At 36.0% G+C, this 19,754-nt stretch overlaps 1 protein-coding gene across 1 annotated transcript in view; it reads left to right on the forward strand.

The window, feature by feature from the left end:
- LOC132667882 (uncharacterized) overlaps positions 1-19,754 on the forward strand; it is a 182,431-nt gene that overhangs the window by 46,414 nt on the left and 116,263 nt on the right. The window contains 1 exon segment of the mRNA XM_078447612.2: positions 18,446-18,471. Within this exon segment, the coding sequence (XP_078303738.2) occupies positions 18,446-18,471 (26 nt within the window).

Consider the following 19,754-nt stretch of genomic DNA (forward strand, 5'->3'; position numbering starts at 1 on the left):
ATAAAAGGCCTCCCTCATCTCTCGAGATGAAGCCTTGAGCTCCTTCTGAAAGCACTGGCTCCATTTCATCTTCAAGCCCCTATTTACTTGACTACATCTTAGAAAAGTCAATGTAAGGAGGTGTTGCTGGACTGCAGACTCTGTGAGGAGGGCTGGGATCTTCGTTTTGTTGATTTGTGTACCCATTGCTTACAGCAATATTTAGCACATCACAGATTCGCAGTAAATATTTGTTGAATTAATAAGAGCATAGGTTCTGAATGCTATCTGACCTTACAGTTCCTTTCTATGGAAATAAGTCAAGTGATATATATATATATATATAATATATTTTATTATAAATATAATATATAAATATATATATATAATTTATATTATATATATAATATATTTTATTATAAATATAATATATAAATATATATATAATTTATATTATATATATAATATAATTTATATATAAAATATATAAAATATATTTTATTTTTAAAATCAACATACAATAAAATTTACTTTTTTTGGAGTGCTAATGTAATTTAGCACCTATCCAGATTTGTGTGATTAGCACTGCAATCAGGATAAAGAACCATTCTATTACCCAAACACTTTCCTTTTTCTTTCTGCTATCTGCTGTGGGCACCCCCCCCCCCCCACCCCTTACTCCATCGCTCCCACCCCTGCCAGTAAGCATTGGTACTCACTGATCTCTTTACCATCACTAAAGTTTTGTACTTTCAAAATTGTTGTAGAGTACAGTAATTTTTTGTTGACAATGCCTCCTTTTAGCCAACATAGTGCCTTCGAGACTCATCTGAATCATATGTATCAACAGCTCATTCCTACTCCTGGCGGGGTAACATGCCCGTGAATGGATGTAGCATCCTTTAACTATTCACTTATTAAAGGACACAGCGATTGTTTCCATATTTTGGCGATTTTGAATAGAGTTGCTATAAATATTCACATACAAATTTTTGTGTGAGTATAGTATTTATTTTTCTAAGAGATATACCTAAGAGTAGAATTGCTGTGTTGGAGGCTATGTATATTCTTAACTTTATAAGGAACTTCCCCTTATACAGAGTGGCTGTACAATTTTGCATTTCTGCAAGGAGCACATGAGACTTTCAGTTGCTCTGCACCCTTGTCTACACTTAGTATTGTCGGTTTTTTCCAAAAGTTTTTCTAATTCACATTCAGATTAAATTTGAAATCATATTTTCAATTTGTGTTCTTTTAGTGGCTAATTTTATTAACCATCTTCATATATGCTTACTGGCCATTTATATTAATATCTGCTAAAGTATCTGTTCAAGTATTTTGCCTATTTTGAATTGGGTTGTTGGTTTTTCTGTTGTTGAATTTTGAGAGTTCTTTATACATTCTGGATACAAATCCTTTGTTGGATACGTGGTTTGCAAATGCCTTTTCTGTGTCTGTAGCTTGCCTTTATTTCTTGCTTTCTTGCTTTCTTTCCTTCTTTGTATTTATTTGTTTACTTTTGAAAGAGAGAGAGAGAGTGAGAACAAGTGGGAGAGGGGCAGAGAAAGAGGGGGACAGAGGATCTGAAGTGGGCTCTACATGGACAGCAGAGAGCCTGATGTGGGGATCAAACTCATGAACAATGAGATCATGACCTGGGTCGAAGGCAGATGCCTAACCGACTGAGCCACCCAGGTCCTCCTGACTTTTTATTTTCTTAAAATGTCTTTCTCAGCACAAAAGTTTTGAATTTTGATTTATCATTTTTTTAACGGATTGCACTTTTGAAATCGTATCTATGAACTCTCTTCACCTAATCCTAGGGCACAAGATTTTCTCTTATGTTTTTCCTTTGGAAAGAGGTAGAGTTTACATTTTATGTTTAGATTGATGATCCAATTTGGAGTTAGTTTTTGAATGAAGTGTGAGGTGAACATTGAAGTTTTTTTTTATTATTACTATTTTTTTCTTTTTATAGATGTGAATGTCTAGCTGTTCCAACAGCATTTGTTGAAAAGACTATTTTTTCGCCACTGAGTTGCCTTTAGCCCTTTGTCAAAACTCAGTTGGCCATGCATATGTCTTTCTATTTTAGTGACGTATTAGGTGGCTTGGTGGGAGGCCTCTGCCCAGCGTGTACCATTGTGTTCAATCTAAGCCACGAAGTAGAGGCATAATGGAGGGAAAATTAATTAGCCACCGTGGGAACAGAAGCATAGATAGAAAGTAGCTGAAGGCCCATAATACTGGAACTCAGAACAGGGAGCCATGGACAAGCTGGTCACTAGAGCTCAGTTAGTATATTCATTAGCATATATCATTATATAATATTTTACGTATTATTATATAAGAGGACTTCCGTGTGGATGTCAGAGCTCCAGTATGCATGGACAGTTTTAGACAATTCTCCACATGTTCCCCAAAGTGCTTAGGCCACCTTTCTCTCATGTGTAAGAAAAGGAAAGCAATTTTCAGGCACTGTTAATTATCCCAGACCACAGTGGCATATACTTTTAGTTAGTAATTTGAAAGTCCATTGTTACCTTGTTTCTATGGAAGAGTTATGAATCTGATATTTGAAAATGGTATATATATGACTTCTTTGCTTTTGACAGTTGGAGTTGGGTTTGTGGAGGCACTGCCCCCCAACAATTTCCTGTTAGGTGTATCTCTACTCACTCAGCTAGCTTTTAAGGAATGAGTGCATCTATAAAATACATCCTAGATTTCAAAAACTCGGAATGGTCATTTCAGAATCACCACTTGGTGAGATGTTGAGGCACGTTTTAGATAAGACATTTGTTCTTTTGGGTTTCTTGATTTTCAAAAAAAATTTTTTTTTTACATTTATTTATTTTTGAGAGACAGAGCACAGGTGGGGGAGGGGCAGAGAGAGAGAGAAGGAGATACAGAATCCGAAGCAGGCTCCAGGCTCTGAGCTGTCAGTACAGAGCCCAGCGTGGGGCTCGAACTCACAGACCATGAGATCATGACCTGAGCCGAAGTTGGATGCTTAACCGACTGAGCCACCCAGGCGCCCCAAGTTTCTTGATTTTCAAATAGCATAAGTGAGTATGAGTTGATTAAAATGCATGCAAAATTGAACCTCAGGGAACTACCACAGTATGTTTCCAAGTGATTAATCGGCACAAAAACTAATTACCTGCAATTTGAAGATGCTTCTACTTAATATATCAGGGAAATTCATGAAATTATTTTAAATCAGAAAAATCTTTTGAAGTATTTTAAGTAATTAAAAACTGTTAAAGTGTCAAGTGGTCAAGATCAGTCAATCTTTCTTTCTCTTTCCCCTTCCTTCCTTCCTTCCTCCTTCTTTCCTTCCTTCCTTCCTTCCTTCCTTCCTTCCTTCCTTCCTTCCTCCCATCCATCCATCCTTCCTTTGGTCCTTCCTTCAGATCAATGAAATTGTCATTTTGTAACTTTATTTATAAACTAAATACAATTTCCAATAGGTGCAACACTAAACTCCCTAAATTGGACTCAGCTAGGAAATTTCCACAGATGTGTTAATTGGAGGTGTAGTAAGGATTTCTTTCTCTCCCTCTCTCTCTCTCCCTCTCTTGCTCTTTCTCTCCCTCTTATATATATATAAATATATATATATTTATATATTTATAAAATATATATTTATAAAATTTATATATCTATAAAATATATATTTATATTTTATAAATATAAAAATTTTATAAATATAAATATATATTTATATTTTATAAATATAAAAATTTTATAAATATAAATATTTATAAAATATTATAAATTATTTTATATTATTAAATTATATTATATTATATAATATAAATATAATATATAATATATGTTTGTAAATATAAATATAAAATATATTATAAAATATATTTATTTATTTTATAAATAAATATATTTTATAATATATAGTCTTATAAATATACATTTTTATAAATATATTTTTCTAAATATATATATTATATATATTTATGTATACATTTGTTTTAAGCTTTGCCTTATTGCGTGAGTTTTTTCACCATCCACTGCAGTTAATTACAGCAGTGGTTTCTGGTCTGATCCACTGCAATGTCAAAGTCATTTCAGAAAACTGCCGGAATCGAAAAAGCTTTAAACAGTCATGCAGGTCTTTAATTGTAAATTAGTTTTGACAGAACTCCGACGCAGAGTCTTGCCTGGTTCCAGAGCGATGCTAGCTGACAACCTCTCACTGCTCCAGGAGCAAAGGAACATGTGGAAGGAATTGTTCTTTTACATTTCACAGCTTGTCATTTCCTCCGCAGGGCAGCCCCTGACCCCTCTGAGAGATCCCGACACCCATAAGGGAAGTGTTCCCACTGATGTAAAGGAAGTAGAGACGCACTTTAACGCCAAGGAGGGAGGGAGAAGGGTGTGTCAAAGGGATCTGGGGAGCAGAGAGAGGAGATGGGCTTAAAACGTTTCCAGCAGGTTAGAATCCTGGCTGTGTTGCTTCCTTTCATGAGGGAAGGATGAAACATTATTTGGAAGGGTTCAAGAAATTCTGGAGGGTTTCAGGCTGCCTCTTTCAAATTCTTGTTTTGAGTGGAAATGGCAATAAAAATGAATGTGTCACGTGTGAACGATGGGAATAAAGGTTTGAGGGAAAAGTACAAATACGTGCTTGCTGCCCTATTCCAATATGTTTCTAATTACAGAGTGTGTGTGTATGAGACTGACAACCGCAGATTATAATTTGTGCTTTCGGGACATTTTACACCCTCAACGTTTTATTTGCTCTCATATATTCATCACGCTCGGTTTTTCCTCTGTACCTGGGCTGTTAAATAGCTTGGCGAGGAAACATAAAAAAAAAGAGGCAATTCACTTGTGTTATCATTCAAACTGATTTGTCATTCTTCCCACTCAGTTGACTTGGGCCATTTCAAAACTCTTCAAGTTATTGATATTTTAAGAATCACTAATAAAGTCATTTTTGGAAACACTTTTTGTACTTTTTGAAATAATTGAAAGGATACTTACTTTCCTGAATGTGGTTGTTCATGCAGAGGTAATAAGTACTGACTCCTCCCTCCACACACACACTGTTTTGTGGATGTGTGTGTGTGTGTATGTGTGTGTGTGCGCGCGTGTGTGTTTTGTAGTCTATGGGTTGACAAATGCAAGCATGCCTTGTCTGTTCAGCAACTGCTCAAACAAATGAACTATCCATGAAAATAATCTGATTTTTCCCTGATGAAATCTCTCTTATTTAATCTGTGGATACTCAGTGCCTCAGTATTAGACAAATACCCTTGCAAAATGATATCGCAGGAGTGCATGTTGACAACAAATACTGTCATAGTTCTGGACTAAATACGAACCACCACCATCGACCTAGCAGTTTGGGAAATTTTGAACCTTTCCAGAAAGGCTTGGGAGCATTTTTTAAGGAAGGAAGGGTCGCTGTAGACCTGGGATAAAACAAACTTGTCTTTGGCCCCACTCTTCAACTGAGCATTCCAGAAGTACCCAACGCTAAATGCACAGTTTGGACAAGTTGGAAATAAGGACCTGTGGGGATAACATGTACTAAATGAATTATCAAAGAAACCATGGCCGAGGAGAATTTGCACCTCAGACATGACAAAGCAGCGGGCTTTCCGACATGACTTTACAACTGCTCTCCTTGATAGGACTGATTTTAACTACAGCCTCTTTCATTTTTCTTTTTTTCAGTATTATTTTATGGTGGTCACAATATAACATGAGATGCACCCTCTTAACCAATGTTTAAGGGTGCAATATGGTATTGTTAATCATGTGGCTGATGTACTACAGCAAACTTCTAGAATGTACTAATCTTGCATAATTGAAACTTTCTGCCCATTGATGAAGGGCCCCCTATTTTCCCTTCCCTCCCCAGCCCCTGGCGTCTACTCTGATTCCCTGAGTTTGACAACTTGCAACTCTTCCTGGGAGTGCAATCATGAGTAGACCTTTTTCCAAAGAAGACGTACTATAGGCTCTTTCTCTAAGTACTCTGCAGGGAGCACTGCCTTTGGTCTAGTACTGTGCTTTTCAAACTGGTAAGACCACATATGAAAATGAAAAGTAAACACTATTGTGAGTCATCCCAGGAATAAATGAGTTCATTAACTCTTTCTAAACGTGAGTCTGGCTTTGAACACTTTAATGGTCTGACTCATTTAGTGCACCTTGTTCCAGTGTCTAACTTCTTATGAACATACAGTTGACTTCGTTCCAAGTGGAAATAAGTTAGAATAAAAAAGACCAGAAAGGGGAAGTAATTAATTTTATCCAGAATGTTCCACTTGGTCTAATTAGATGATCCATATGGAATAAGAAACAGGAAATAAAAATTAGAAAATAGGATTTTGAGTGAAACAATATTTCCCTCAGCCAGTCTTTTGGAAGTCTCCTTATTTCTTAGAGAAATCAGTCTGTTCTTGAATGCGGACACCTTGGCAATGAGTGATAGAAGAACTTGGCACTTTGTAACACCATACTTAACACGTGGTCTTTGAGTATTTTGCATTACTAGAAGCCAGCGAGTTTGACCCACTTTTATTTGCAAAACCTTTTTTTGGTTAAGATTATTTGCCATAACTTGTTAAATGACCACTAGACCTTAACTATTTCGGTAGGGCCTTGAGCAGTTAGAAGTTGGTAGGTTTGAAGCTCTGGTGAAAAAAAAATCCTGTAATGGTTTTGACATGCATAGACATAAACATAGAGAAGGCACGATGCTAGTTTTAAAGGCACTGATGGTTCCTGGAGTGCAGTGAAGAGACATAGGTTGTGAAAACATGATTTAGTGAAAAGCAATGCAGAGCCCAAACCACAAATATCTTTGCCCATTTTATCCACCCTGTCTTTTCAAACGAATTCTCTTTAGTTAGTTTCCTTATGGTTAGGCCGGTGTATTGTTTTTATCAGCAAGCATGTCTTCTCCGGCGTTAAGATGTTATCAATCACACATGCACACACACATGCATGCGTAAATTCACATAAAACTTCCTAAGGTCAAGTATTTAAAAAATGTCATCATTGTTTTTTTTAAAACACTATAACATTTTTTAAACCATAATTAATAGCATTTCCTTTACCTCACACAGACTTATACTAAGACATCTTTTTTTTTTCACCTTTTCAGACTTGCAGAAATTAAGCATCATGTGTGTGAATAATTACCATCAAATAAAGTTTTAACGAAGTGTAGTGAGTTAGTCGTTGGAGAGACGAGGAGTTCGTCATTTCCCCCCCGTAACACATGTCATGCTGGAGAAAACCAATAGTTCTTGAATATGTGGTTTGCAAACACATCCTCTCGGTCTGCACCTTGCCTTTTCAGCCTCTCAACAGAGTCTTTCATTAAGTAGAGATTTTGAATCTTAATGAAGTTCAATTTATCAATCTCCTTTTATGGTTCAGCCTTTTAGTGTCAAGTCTAAGAACTCCGTGTCTAGCTTAAGACCCTAGATATTTTCTCAGTTTTTTTTTTTTCAAAAAGATGATCTATTTTAAGTTATTTTTAATATAAGGAATGGGGTTTAGGTCAATTTTTATTTTATTTTATTTTATAATAATTATTATTATTTTTGGAATAGATGTTTAATTTCTTCAACACCATTTGTCAAAAAGGATATCTTTCCTCCAATGAGGTGGTTTTGCACCTTTCTTAAAAATCAGCCATGGAGAGGCACCTGGGTGGCTCAGTTGGTTAAGCGTCCCACTTTGGCTCAGGTCATGATCTCACAGTCCATGGGTTTGAGCCCTGAGTCAGGTTCTGTGTTGATAGTTCAGACCCTGGAGCCCTGCTTTGGATCCTGTGTCTCCCTCTCTTTCTGTTCCTCCTTCTTTCTCAAAAATAAATAAATATTTAAAAAAATCAGCCATTGAGCATATTTCTTGAACTTTTTCTTCCTTCTCTATTCTAGTCCATTGATTTATGTGCTTATCTCAAGGCCGCACAGAAATGAATACTGTAGCCGTATAGAAAAGCTATGGAATTGTTTTCACACACTGTTGGATTCAATCTACTAATAGTTTGTTGAGGAGTTTTTAAGCTCCTGAGAGATATTGGTCTGTACTTTTGTTCTTATGCACTTTGTCTTGTTTTGGTGTCAGGGTTCAAATGGCCTCATTACATGATTAGAAAGTGTTCGCTCCTCTATTTTCTAGAGGAGATTAAATAAAATTTGTGTTAATTCTCCTGTATATTTTTGTAGGATTGTACAGGGAAACTATCTGGGCCTAGAGTTTCAAAATTGTGAATTCAGTTAATTTAATGGTTACAGGACTATTCAGATGATCTCTTTCACCTGGAATGAACTTTGGTTACTTTTAGTATTTGAGGAGTTGATCTATTTCTTCTAAGTTGTTGGACGTATGAACATTAGTTATTCAAAGCATTTCTTTTTCTTTTTTGTGACTGCAGTATCTGTAATAATATTCTGCTTAATTTCTAATATTAGTGAGTTGTTTCTTTTCTCTGTCTTTGCCAGGTTTGCTAGAGGTGTATTAATTTAATCAATTTTTTTTGGAAATTCAATTCAGTTTCACTGCTTTCTATTCTAATCATTATTATTTTCTTCCATCAACTTGTTTTGATTTTATTTTGTTCTTGTTTTTTCTAGGTTCTTGAGATAAGATCTTAGATTATTGATTTTTCCCTTTCCTGATGTAAGCATTTAGTGCTATAGATTTCCCTCTCAGTATTACTTTAGCTGAACCTCACAAATGTTGATCTTCATTTTTATTCAGTTCTATTTTTTATTGCCTCTGAGGTTTCTTCTTTGACCCACAGATAATTTAGAAGTGTGTTCAATTTCCAAGGGCTTAAAGGTTTCCTCTTGTCTTTCTGTTATTGACCACTGGTCTGATTTCATGATGATCAGAAAAATTATTCTACATGATTGCAGTTATTTTCAGTTTGATGAAGTTTCTTTTATGGCCCAGGGTATATTTGTGAATGACCCATAGGCACCCGAAAAAAAATGTATATTGAGCTGTTTTTGGGTATAGCGTACATGTTTCAGTTGATATTGTGTGTTGATTGTGTGGGTCCGATTTTCTATATGCTTGTTGAGTTTATGTCTAGCGGTGCTATCATTTGATGAGAGGGGAGTGTTGAAATCCTTAACTATAATTGGGAAGTTTTCTATTTCTTTTTCAGCTCTGTCAGTTTTCACTTCACATATTTTGCATTTTGCTGTTTGGTGCACGTGTATTTAAGTGTTATATTTTATAAGTAGATTGATCATTTAATTATTATATAATCCTCCTCTCTGGCAATTGTCTTTGCAGTGAGCTCTGTTTTCTCTGATATTTTATCTGATATTAATTATCTATTTTATATGATATTAAGATAGCCAATCTCATTTTTTAAAAATTAATGTCTGCATGATATGTTTTTTTCATTTTTCTTTTTGCTTTTAATCTACGTCATTGAATTTGAAGTACTTTTTTCGTAAATAGCATATAATTTGTCATATTTTTAAATTTAGTTTCTCAATATCTGCCTTTTTATTGATATAGTTAGACCATTTATATTTAACGTAATTGTTGATATGGTAAGGCTTAAGTCTGCCACTTTAAGATGTATTTTCACATTATCTTTGTTTCTTATTTTTCTGTTCCTTTTTACTTCCTTCCTGTGTATTACTCGAATGCTTTTTGGGATTCTGTCTTGATTTGTTTATAGTTTTTGAATATATTTCTTTGTGTAGTTTTCAAAGTAGTTTCTCTATAGGTAGCCATGTAAATATGTGACTTATCACAGTTTCCTGGTATCGGTATTTTACCTGTTTGAGTCAAGTGCAGACACCTTACTCACATTTAAGTCCCTTTACCTTCCACACTTTTAAATATAATCGTCTTGAATAACACATGGTGTTATAAGTATTGTCTTAATCACTAAATATGATTTATAACACTCACAAGGGAAAGAAGAGTGTATACTCTCATTTGGTGATCACTCCATTTTCCTTTTTTTCCTTCCAGATGCTTCAAGATTCCTTCTTTTATCATGTCCTTTATCATTTCATTTTTACAGAACTTCCTTTAGCCATTCTTTAAGGATATGTCTTCTGGTGACCGATTCTTTTAGCTTTCCTTCCTGCATCTGAAAGTGTATTTTCTTTCATTCCTGAAGTGTAGTCACTGAATATAGAATTTGTGGTTGGTAGTATGTATTTCTCTATCAGCCCTTGAAAAATGCTGTGTTGTTTTGGTGTGCACTATTCAGTTTGTGCATCTGGGGCTCCCACCGGACCCTGCCAGTAACCTCTGAGAGGACAGAAGGAGCTTCCCCAGGCCTGGCCACCCGGTGCTCTGGGTGGGGAAGGGAGTCTCCTGCCTCAGGATGTTAAGAGGCTTCCTCGCCTAGCCACAGTGGCAACAGGATCCACCTGCTACTGCCACTCAGCTACCTGTTGTGTCTTGGTCGGGAGGGCTGTCTCAAGCTGCAGGGGAGGAGAACGTATCCCCTGGATGCTCATTCCAGTCTGGCTGCTGGTTTACCCTCCTCTCCAATGCTACCGGACCCACTTGATGGTGTTGGAGGGACTTCTTTCTGAAAGGTAGGTAAATGAGTCTACCTTCACCGCTATCTGCTGTTAGGACGGCTTTGAAGATGCTGGGTCTGGGTCTTCTGTTGGATGGTTGGTGGATGGGATTAAGTTGCCTTGTCCTACATTGGTGCTCCGATTCCGGGGTCTGTAATCACTTCTCCTTCCTCAGTATACTTTCAGAATTCTCCCTTGTCTGCCTCTTACATTATTTCCGGCATCTACAGTTATATTTAGAAGGAAGGGGAAGGGAGAGATGAGTCTAAGCCCTCTGGTTCTAAACAGAAGTCTCTTCTTATTGTTTAAGGTCCCAGAGCATTTAAAAAGTTTCTTAGCATTTCATTTAGGTTTTGAAAAATATGGAAGTAGAAAAATGTTTTTAATTGTGGTAAAAATAGAGATCGCTGGAAATTTACCCTTTTAACCACTTAGGAAGTGTAGACGTCAGTGACATTTAGTACACGGACAGTGTTCCACAACCACCACCACTATCCATCTCTAGAAATTTGTCATCTTCCCAAACTGCAACTCTGTCCCCATTAAATACTAACTCCCTTTTTCTTCCCTCTCCCAGCCCTGGGCAAGCACCATACTAATTTCTGTGCCTACGAATTCGACTATTAGGTCTCTCACATAAGTAGAATTGTAAAGTATTTGTTCTTTTGTGACTCGTTAAATACACCTAGCATAATGCCCTCATAAAAAGTGGCAAAATTTGAATTGGCAAAATGTATTAGTCATTGAAATGTTTTAAAACATTGAGGAGGAAAGTTTTAAATTCGTAGCTAACTTGGGACTTTGAAACCTGTAAAGTCTGAGATGTAGTATGAACTCAACAGTGTGGCTATCACTATTATTTTCTTCAGTATTTTGTTGTTCCTTTCCTCCTTAGCATGAATAACTAAAAGTCAGCAGTTAGGGTGTGGAGTCAAAGCTCTGTTTTTGTTCCTTTTTGAGACAACTAGCCATAATCCCTGTCTATTACCAGAAATGCACTAATGAAGGAATCAGTAGAATTCAGATCAGTGCAGGTTTAGTTGGGGGGGGGGGGTTAGGGGGTGGGGATAGACCTTCAATATGGGAGTCAGAGAGGCTTAAATTCATACCTTGACTCTGACATTTAATGTCCTTTGTCAAATTCCTTAAACTCTGAATCTTTGTATCTTCACCTTTAAAGGGGAGGTAACAGGCCCTATTTGGAGATTAGTGAAAATTCATGGTAAGAGTTATATACATATAATAGGTGCTCACAAAATCACCCCTGTTTTGCTGGGTTGATTATCATAATATTAGATACATCCTTGAGTACGTCTATATCTTGCTTAATTGTGGTATTGGGCAATGACTTTATTCTCACCTGTAATTTTCATTCATCACTAGAGACTTACTAATGGGCAAAATAATTTACTCTTCTAAATAAATTTGGATGTTCTAAGTTCAATGAAAGTGTTCATTGATGATAACCAAAGAACACTCATGAGAAACATATTAAAATATGTCTGAACTCTTTCACTGTGCTTAAGATGTTGAGTTTCGTATTTTTAAGAATAATGAAAAAAAGATGCTTCCATGAAAAAGGTAAAATCTTCTCTTTGTTTAATGTTTATTTATTTTTGAGAGAGACAGGGACAGAATGCGAGTGGGTTAGGGGCAGAGAGAGAGGGAGACACAGAAGCAGAAGCAGGGTGCAGGCTCTAAGCTGTCAGCACAGAGCCCGATGTGGGGCTCCAACCCACAAGCCGCAAGATCATGACCTGAGCCGAAGTCAGACGCTCAACCGACTGAGCCACCCCGGCGCCCCAAAAGGTAAAATCTTCTTAAGCATGGCAAAAATGGGTGATGCTTAAACATTGTTCTTAGAAAGAATAGCCAAATGTCTTCCTGCTCTTACATTACGATAATATTTTATTAGGCAAGGCCTGCGTGCATCAATCTATTTTTATCCTGCAAGGGCAAAATACTCAGAGATTTCTGCTGGATGGGTACTGTGGCAGAAATATTTGCAGTTCTGTGCCAGCAATAAAGTTAATCAAATAGCTTGAATTAAATAAGTAGCATATGCAAATCTGTTTTTATAAACTGAAAAATACTGGATAAAGCATAACGTGTTATTGCCAGTCAACTAATTGCTGAGTTTCAGAAGGGGTACCCAAGTGTCATGTGGTTCCCTGTGGACAGATTGTGGTTTAATGGTTTGGACAGAAGTGAAAGTAAGGATAGTTTTGTTGCATTTCTGCTGCCAATAATGTCAAAACATCCCCAAATATGAAACCATTAAGCTTCTTAACACTTGTAAGAAACCAATTCATAACATATTAGGTACCCGTCACCTGTTACCAAGCACTTTGGACTTTGGAGGGAATAATCCCGGCCAAACCCAAGCTCCAATTTTTTGATACTTGCCCTTTGTCAGCGCTCAGATTTAAAGATCCATGTGTCCGTTAGTTCTTCCTGTGAAGAAAAGATAAGAGAATTTCTTGTGTCTTGACATGATGACAAACATTTGTTTATTCATGTCTGCGGCATCCAAGAAGTCACTGCTTCTAGGTTTAAACCATGCTGCTGGCAGAGAACGTTGTCAACTCATTCCCTGAACTTATGTAATTCCTGGTTTGTTCGTTGTATCCTCCAATAGATATTGGACTATCACTCTAAAAGTGGTTGAAACATTTCTGTTTCCTAACTGGAACCTAGATATTAAAAAATCACGTTTCAAAAATTGGGGGCATCAATTTCTAATGTAGAAACACAATGCTAAGGCCATAGTCTATGGCTGCAGCCAGGGTCACTGCAACACGTCATCGAGAATTCATACTTTGGTGCTTATTTTGGCCTTTAGACTGTTCATTGGTACTATGAACTAGATTATGTGCTTTTAACTGTCAGTTCTCTGAATGCATTTCAAGTCCATTTACTAAAATAGTCACTGTTAAGTGGTATATTTGGACAGAGTTGACACCTTTGACATTTTCTAAAATGGCAAAAATAACTGTATTTAAGGGTATGATTTATGAATGTCGTGTGCCTACAGAACTTTCACCTGATTATGGTTTTCACGTAAGCTTCTGGGACTCTTTCTACAAACTGCTGAAAGACAACTAATTAATGCCGTGTGATCAGATATTGAACACAGACAGACACACGTACAGAAACACATAAAAACATGATATCAGTCCAAAACCTAGGATCTTGTTGCTTCTTAGAATTGCCTTTGTCTAACAAGAGAATGATTGAGGCCACAGCAGAGACAGAAGAAGGAAAAGAGAGAGAGGGGGAGATTGATAGTTATAGAAGTGACTTTATGAAACACATATGCTTTGGTATAAATAAGGAAAGCAACTTGCAATGATTAAAAAGTATTTCGAATCCTTAGTTGTCTTCTAGATTGCTGGCCTCTATTAAAAACTTCTTAAAATAATAGATAGCTTTAATTCTTCAAGCCAAAGAAAAATTATATCATCTTAAAGATTTTCTATACTTATTACATAGATGTGACTTGACTATGGGGGGAAAAAAGCAAAAATCTCTTGTATTGCAAGTTTTAAATGTACCAGGCTAAGGTTTACTTAATTAGAACCTCGAGGCAATAAAGGAGCCCTTTTAAAAATTCTGTGATTCTTAATATGCTAAATAATGCAAAGCTTCGACTCTTCAAGCATGAGACACACATCTGGCAGCTTACCATTTAAATTACAGGGGGAAAATATGCCTCACTTCAGTAGTAATTTTCTCAAAGAAAAGAATAGAAAATGTATTATAACTAAATTTAATTTCTTTTTAGATTTCCATCCGGTCTAATTGCAGACATCTTTCTAGTTTCTTTGCATTTATATTTTTTTACCCATATTTCCTGTACATTTTATTAATGTTTAATTTGAGATGCTTCTCACTGTTAGAGCTCTTGAAAAATTGGGGTGTATTTTACTTAGTAAATTGTTTTGAGAAATCTATCTGATCTCAAGTAATTAAGACAATGGTCTAGAAAATAAAAGGGATTGGAATTTCAGAGACACACAAAAATATTACTGACAAAAAGGCAACATTTTTCAGTTAGTTCCACTTTCAAGCTTTAATTTTTTTAGTATTAATGTTTTCTCTGTTTTGTCATTTTCTGGCTGTTTGTCATGCAAAAGTTATTATAAGCAGCATTCTTTCTTTGTATTTCTCCAAAGGATAGTGTCAGATCCTTGATTAATTTTACAAAGGTCATTTGGAAAAACCATTAAAAATATGCCAAGTAAAAAAGATTAGTGCAACAGGGAAAACACACTTTTATAAACATATGCATTTATATATAGATAGGGTACTGTAACATACAGTTTTGACAAGTGTTTTTTTCCCTTTGTGCACCTCATACATTATTAAAAAATATGCCTGTTCCATTTATTTTTTTCTAGGTGATCCCAGCTGACACATTCCAAAGGCATCAGCAGGTTACTAATACTTGTAAATATTTTGTCTTTTTTCTCAATGTAAGAGGATCTAATAATTAAGTTGAGTAGTAGTTCCATAAAATAAAGTGAACTTTTTAAATAATTAACCTGTATTTGTATTACGAAAACATAAGCGTGGGTGCTAGCTTGCCCATGACAATAAATATATCCAATTATACTTTTTAATTAAAAACTTAAACAATATTGAAACTTCCAATTTTGGCTCTGACAGAGTAGTTGGTATCAGACTAGCTCTTCTGTTAGAATCAATTATTAAACTGGAGAGAATGTATGAAACAGCTGTTCTGGGCATTGGCCATCAGGAAGCGCCAGACTTCCTGATCCTTGAGAGAAGAGAACATTTTAAGGCAAACTCTGGATTTCTACCTGGGCTCAGTGTCCTGACAGTACAGCAGGCAGGTAGAATCCCAGCAGAGTCTCCCTGAGCTGAGGAGACAGAGCTTGGCATGCAGGACAGTGGAAGCGGCTGGGGTCTGCAAAGTAGAACACAGAACAGAGAGATTTGCAGAAGGGAACTAAGAATTCAGTATAGGAAATCCACCATGAATCCTTGTTTCAGGGAGACTAACAAGGGCTTTGCTAGGTGAGCCTGAAAACGGAACAGAGATACTAGAGCTGGAACAGAGATGGAATTCAAACCAGGAGAGGCATGTTAATACCTCATTATTGATTTGACAGCAAATGAAGATGCTCAAAGTCTATACAGTGGGAATGAAGAACATTTACAATTGCACACACACACACACACACACAGGAGTAAAATACCTAGGAATAAACTTAACCAGAGAGGTGAAAGACCTGTACTCGGAACACTATCCAACACGTGTTGGAAAACGTGTTCCATGCTCATGGATTGGATGAATTCGTGCTGTCAAAATGTTCATATTACCCCAATCTATAGATTCAATGCAATCATTATTAAAATACCAACATCATTTTTCACAAAACTAGAACAAACATTACTAAAATTTGTATGGAACCACAGAAGACCCTGAATAACTGAAACAATCCTAAGAAGAACAAAACTGGAAGTATCACAATGCCAGCAAGATAGACTACAAAGCTGTAGTAATCAAAACAGTATGGTATAAAGAAAAAATAGAAACATAGATTAATGGAACAGGGTAGATACCCTAGATATAAACCCACATTTAAAAGGTCAATTAATCTATGACAAAGGAGATAAGAATATGCAATGGGGAAAAGATTCTTTTCAATAAATGGCGCTGGGAAAACTGGACAGCTACATGTAAAATAATGAAACTGGACCACTTTCTTACACCATGTGCAAAAATAAACTCGAAATGGATTAAAGACCTAAATGTGAGACCTGAAACCATAAAAATCCTAGAAGAGAAACCAGGCAGTAATTTTTTCTGACATCAGCCATAGCTAACAGTTCTCTAAATATGTCTCCTCAGGCAAAGGAAAAATATGAATAATAAACTACTAGAACTACATCAAAAAAAGAAAAAAAAATCTTGCACAGCAAAGGAAACCATCAACAACAAAAAAGATAAATTACTGAAGGGGAAAAGATATTTGCAAATGATATTATCTGATAAGGAGTAAATGCCTAAAATATATAAAGAACTCATACAACTCAACACCAGAACCACAAACAATCCAGTTAAAAAATGGACAGAAGAACTGAATAGACATTTTTCCAGGGCAGACATACAGATGGATAACAGACACATGAAGAGATGTTGAATATCACCAATTATCAGAGAAAGGCAAATCAAAGCCACAAATTAAGCATCACCTTACACCAGTTAGGGTGGCTAAAGTGAAGAAGTCAATAAACAACAAATGTTGACAGGGATGTGGAGAAAAAGAAACCCACATGCATAGTTGGTAGGAATTCAAATTGGTACAACTACTGTGGAAAACAGTATGGAGGTTCCTTTAAAAATGAAAAATAGGAATATCATACGATCCAAAAATTCTAGTACTGGGTATTTACCCAAAGGAAATGAAAACTCTATTTCTAAAATACATATAAACTCCTATGTTTTGCAGCATTATTTACAATAGCCAAGATATGAAAGCAACCCAAGTGTTCATTGACAGATGAATGGATACACACACACACACACACACACACACACACACACAGCCATAAAAAAGGATGAGATCTTGCTATTTGTGACAAAATGGATGGATCGAGAGGGTATTATGCTAAGTGAAACTGGTCAGACTGAGAAGGACAAATACCGTATGATTTCGTGCATTATGTGGAATCTAAAAAACAAAACAAATGAACTAACAAACAGCAGAATCTGACCTATAAATATAGAGAACTGGTGATTCCCAGAGGGAAGGGAGATAGGGGGATGGATAAAATGGGTGAAAGGGAGTGGGAGATACAGGCTTCCAGTTAAGGAATGAATAGGTCATGGGAATAAGAGGTACAGCATAGAAAATATTGTCACTGATATTGTAATACCCTAACATGGTGACAGATGGTAGCTACACTTGGTGTGACTGTAATACAACATAGAGAGAAGTTGAATTGCTATGTTGTACACCTGAAACTAATGGAGCATTGTGTGCCAACTATACTTGAATTTTTAAGGTCCTATATATATTAAAAAAATCATATGCTCTAAGTGGCATACTCTGAGTCTGCCCTGAGGAAAACCTGCCACCATGCTTCAGGAAGATCATCAGAGGATTTATGGTTTTGAGGTTGAGTTCTGATAAGTTCATGTGGCTTGAAAACCCTTGGTTTTTCACAGATAGGTTGTAACTAAATGTACATTCAAGCCTACGGAAGTTTAATGGGATTTGCCAGTAATCGAACTGTTAACTAAAAAAAAAAAAATCAACACTTTCTCAAGGCAGATAACAGAATCCAGAGTCTTCTCTGGAGTACATTATATGATCTGCAATTATGATGTATGCAAAGATCAAGGGAATATAAATCTTAGACAAAAGAAAATAGTGAATAAAATAACTCCAAGATGATTCAAATATTAAACTTAGCAGGAAAAGCCATTAAAACATTTCATTGTAAGTATGTTCATGAATTTAAGGAAATTAATTTCTGACAAGTAAAGGAAAATAGGGTCTAAATGAATGGTTAGATCATCCCAGCAGAGATCTGGAAACTATAATCAACAAACCAAATGGAAGTTATGGAACTTAAAGTCCAAGAATTAAAATGAATTAACCAATCTGAAGTACAGAAAAGAAAAAGCCAAGACAGAAATGAAGAAAGACTCAAGAGACCCATGGGGAGTTTTACATACATGTAATGCAAATCTTAGAAGGAAAGGAGGGTCATAAAATGGAAGAAATATGTATTAAAAGAGTAATGACTGGAAATTTCCCAAATTTGATGGAATGTATTGAATTATAAGTTGAATATCATCAGTGAACCCCAAAAGAATGTATAAAAGGGACACCTGTATTGGGAATATTGTAGCTGGGATGCCTGGCTGGCTCAGTCAGTGGAGCCTGCAACTCTTAATCTCAGGGTCATAGGTTTGAGCCCCACGTTGGGTGTAAAGTTTACTTAAACAAATAAAATTTTAGGGGCATCTGGGTGGCTCAGTAGGTTAAGTGTCTGACTTTGGCTCAGGTAACGATCTCACAGTTTGTGAGTTCAAGCCCTGTGTTGGGCTGTATGCTGACAGTGTGGAACCTGGATCCCATTTTGAGTTCTGTCTCTCTCTCTCTCTCTCTCTCTCTCTCTCAAAAATAAACATTAAAAAAATAAAACAAATAAAATCTTTAAAAAGTAGTATCAGAATCAAACTGTAGAACACCAAAGTTAAAGTGAAAATTCTGAAAAGAGACAGAAGGAGAAAAAAGCCTTTATATGGAAGTGAATAATGGTATGAAAAATGGCTAACATTATCATTAGAAACGGTGGAGACCAGAAATCAATGTAATGACATATTCGAAGTGCTGAGGAAATGTCATTCCAGAATTCGTATCTGGCAAAAAAACATCCTTCAAAAATTGAGGCTGGTATGAGGACATTTTCAGATGAAGGAAAGCTGAACAAATATTTCTACAGCAGACCAGCACTACAAACAAACCATCAGAACTAGAGAATGTTCTTCAGGCTGGAGGGAAAATGCTACAAGATGATTGACACAGGAGAATGGAGAAGAACCAAAATGGCACATATAGAGGTAAATACTAAAGACTAATTTTTCTGATACTTTTCTTAAAATGTAACTTACTATTTAAAAAAATAAAATGGCATTCTGTGGTGGCGTTGTAAACCATGTACTGTTAAAAGACATGATTGTTATCATGGGTGGGGGGTAGGAAATAGAATCAAATTGTGAGCTTATTACATTTGTGAAATGAGAAGCACGAGGCAGACAGTGTGAACTGTCAGGTGTGAAGTGTGAAATTATACAACATTGATGATAACCAGACGTGGATTTAAAAATTTGAATTTAAAAATTCAAATCCATGCTATTAGTCTTGGGTTGAATAGTAGAACCGCCTCAAAGATGTAGAAACAATAGAAAGTAATAGAGGAAAGTGTAGAAACAATAGAGAAAATAAGATATAATACTAAAAACACATGTAAGATACCAAGAAGAAGGCAGGAGAAGTTCAATGTGAAGAGAAAAGAAGCAAAAAACACAACAGCAAGACGGTAGGCAAACTCAACCATGTGAATAATGGCATAAAATGTCGACTAAATAATTAAATTAAAAAGCTGGGACTGTCGATCTAAATGAAAAGGCAAGACTCCACTATATGCAGTCTATGAGACATGCCCTGTAAATCTGAAGAC

This window comes from Panthera onca, chromosome B2, assembly GCF_046562875.1.
Source record: "Panthera onca isolate mPanOnc1 chromosome B2, mPanOnc1 haplotype 2, whole genome shotgun sequence".
Lineage (NCBI taxonomy): Eukaryota > Metazoa > Chordata > Mammalia > Carnivora > Felidae > Panthera > Panthera onca.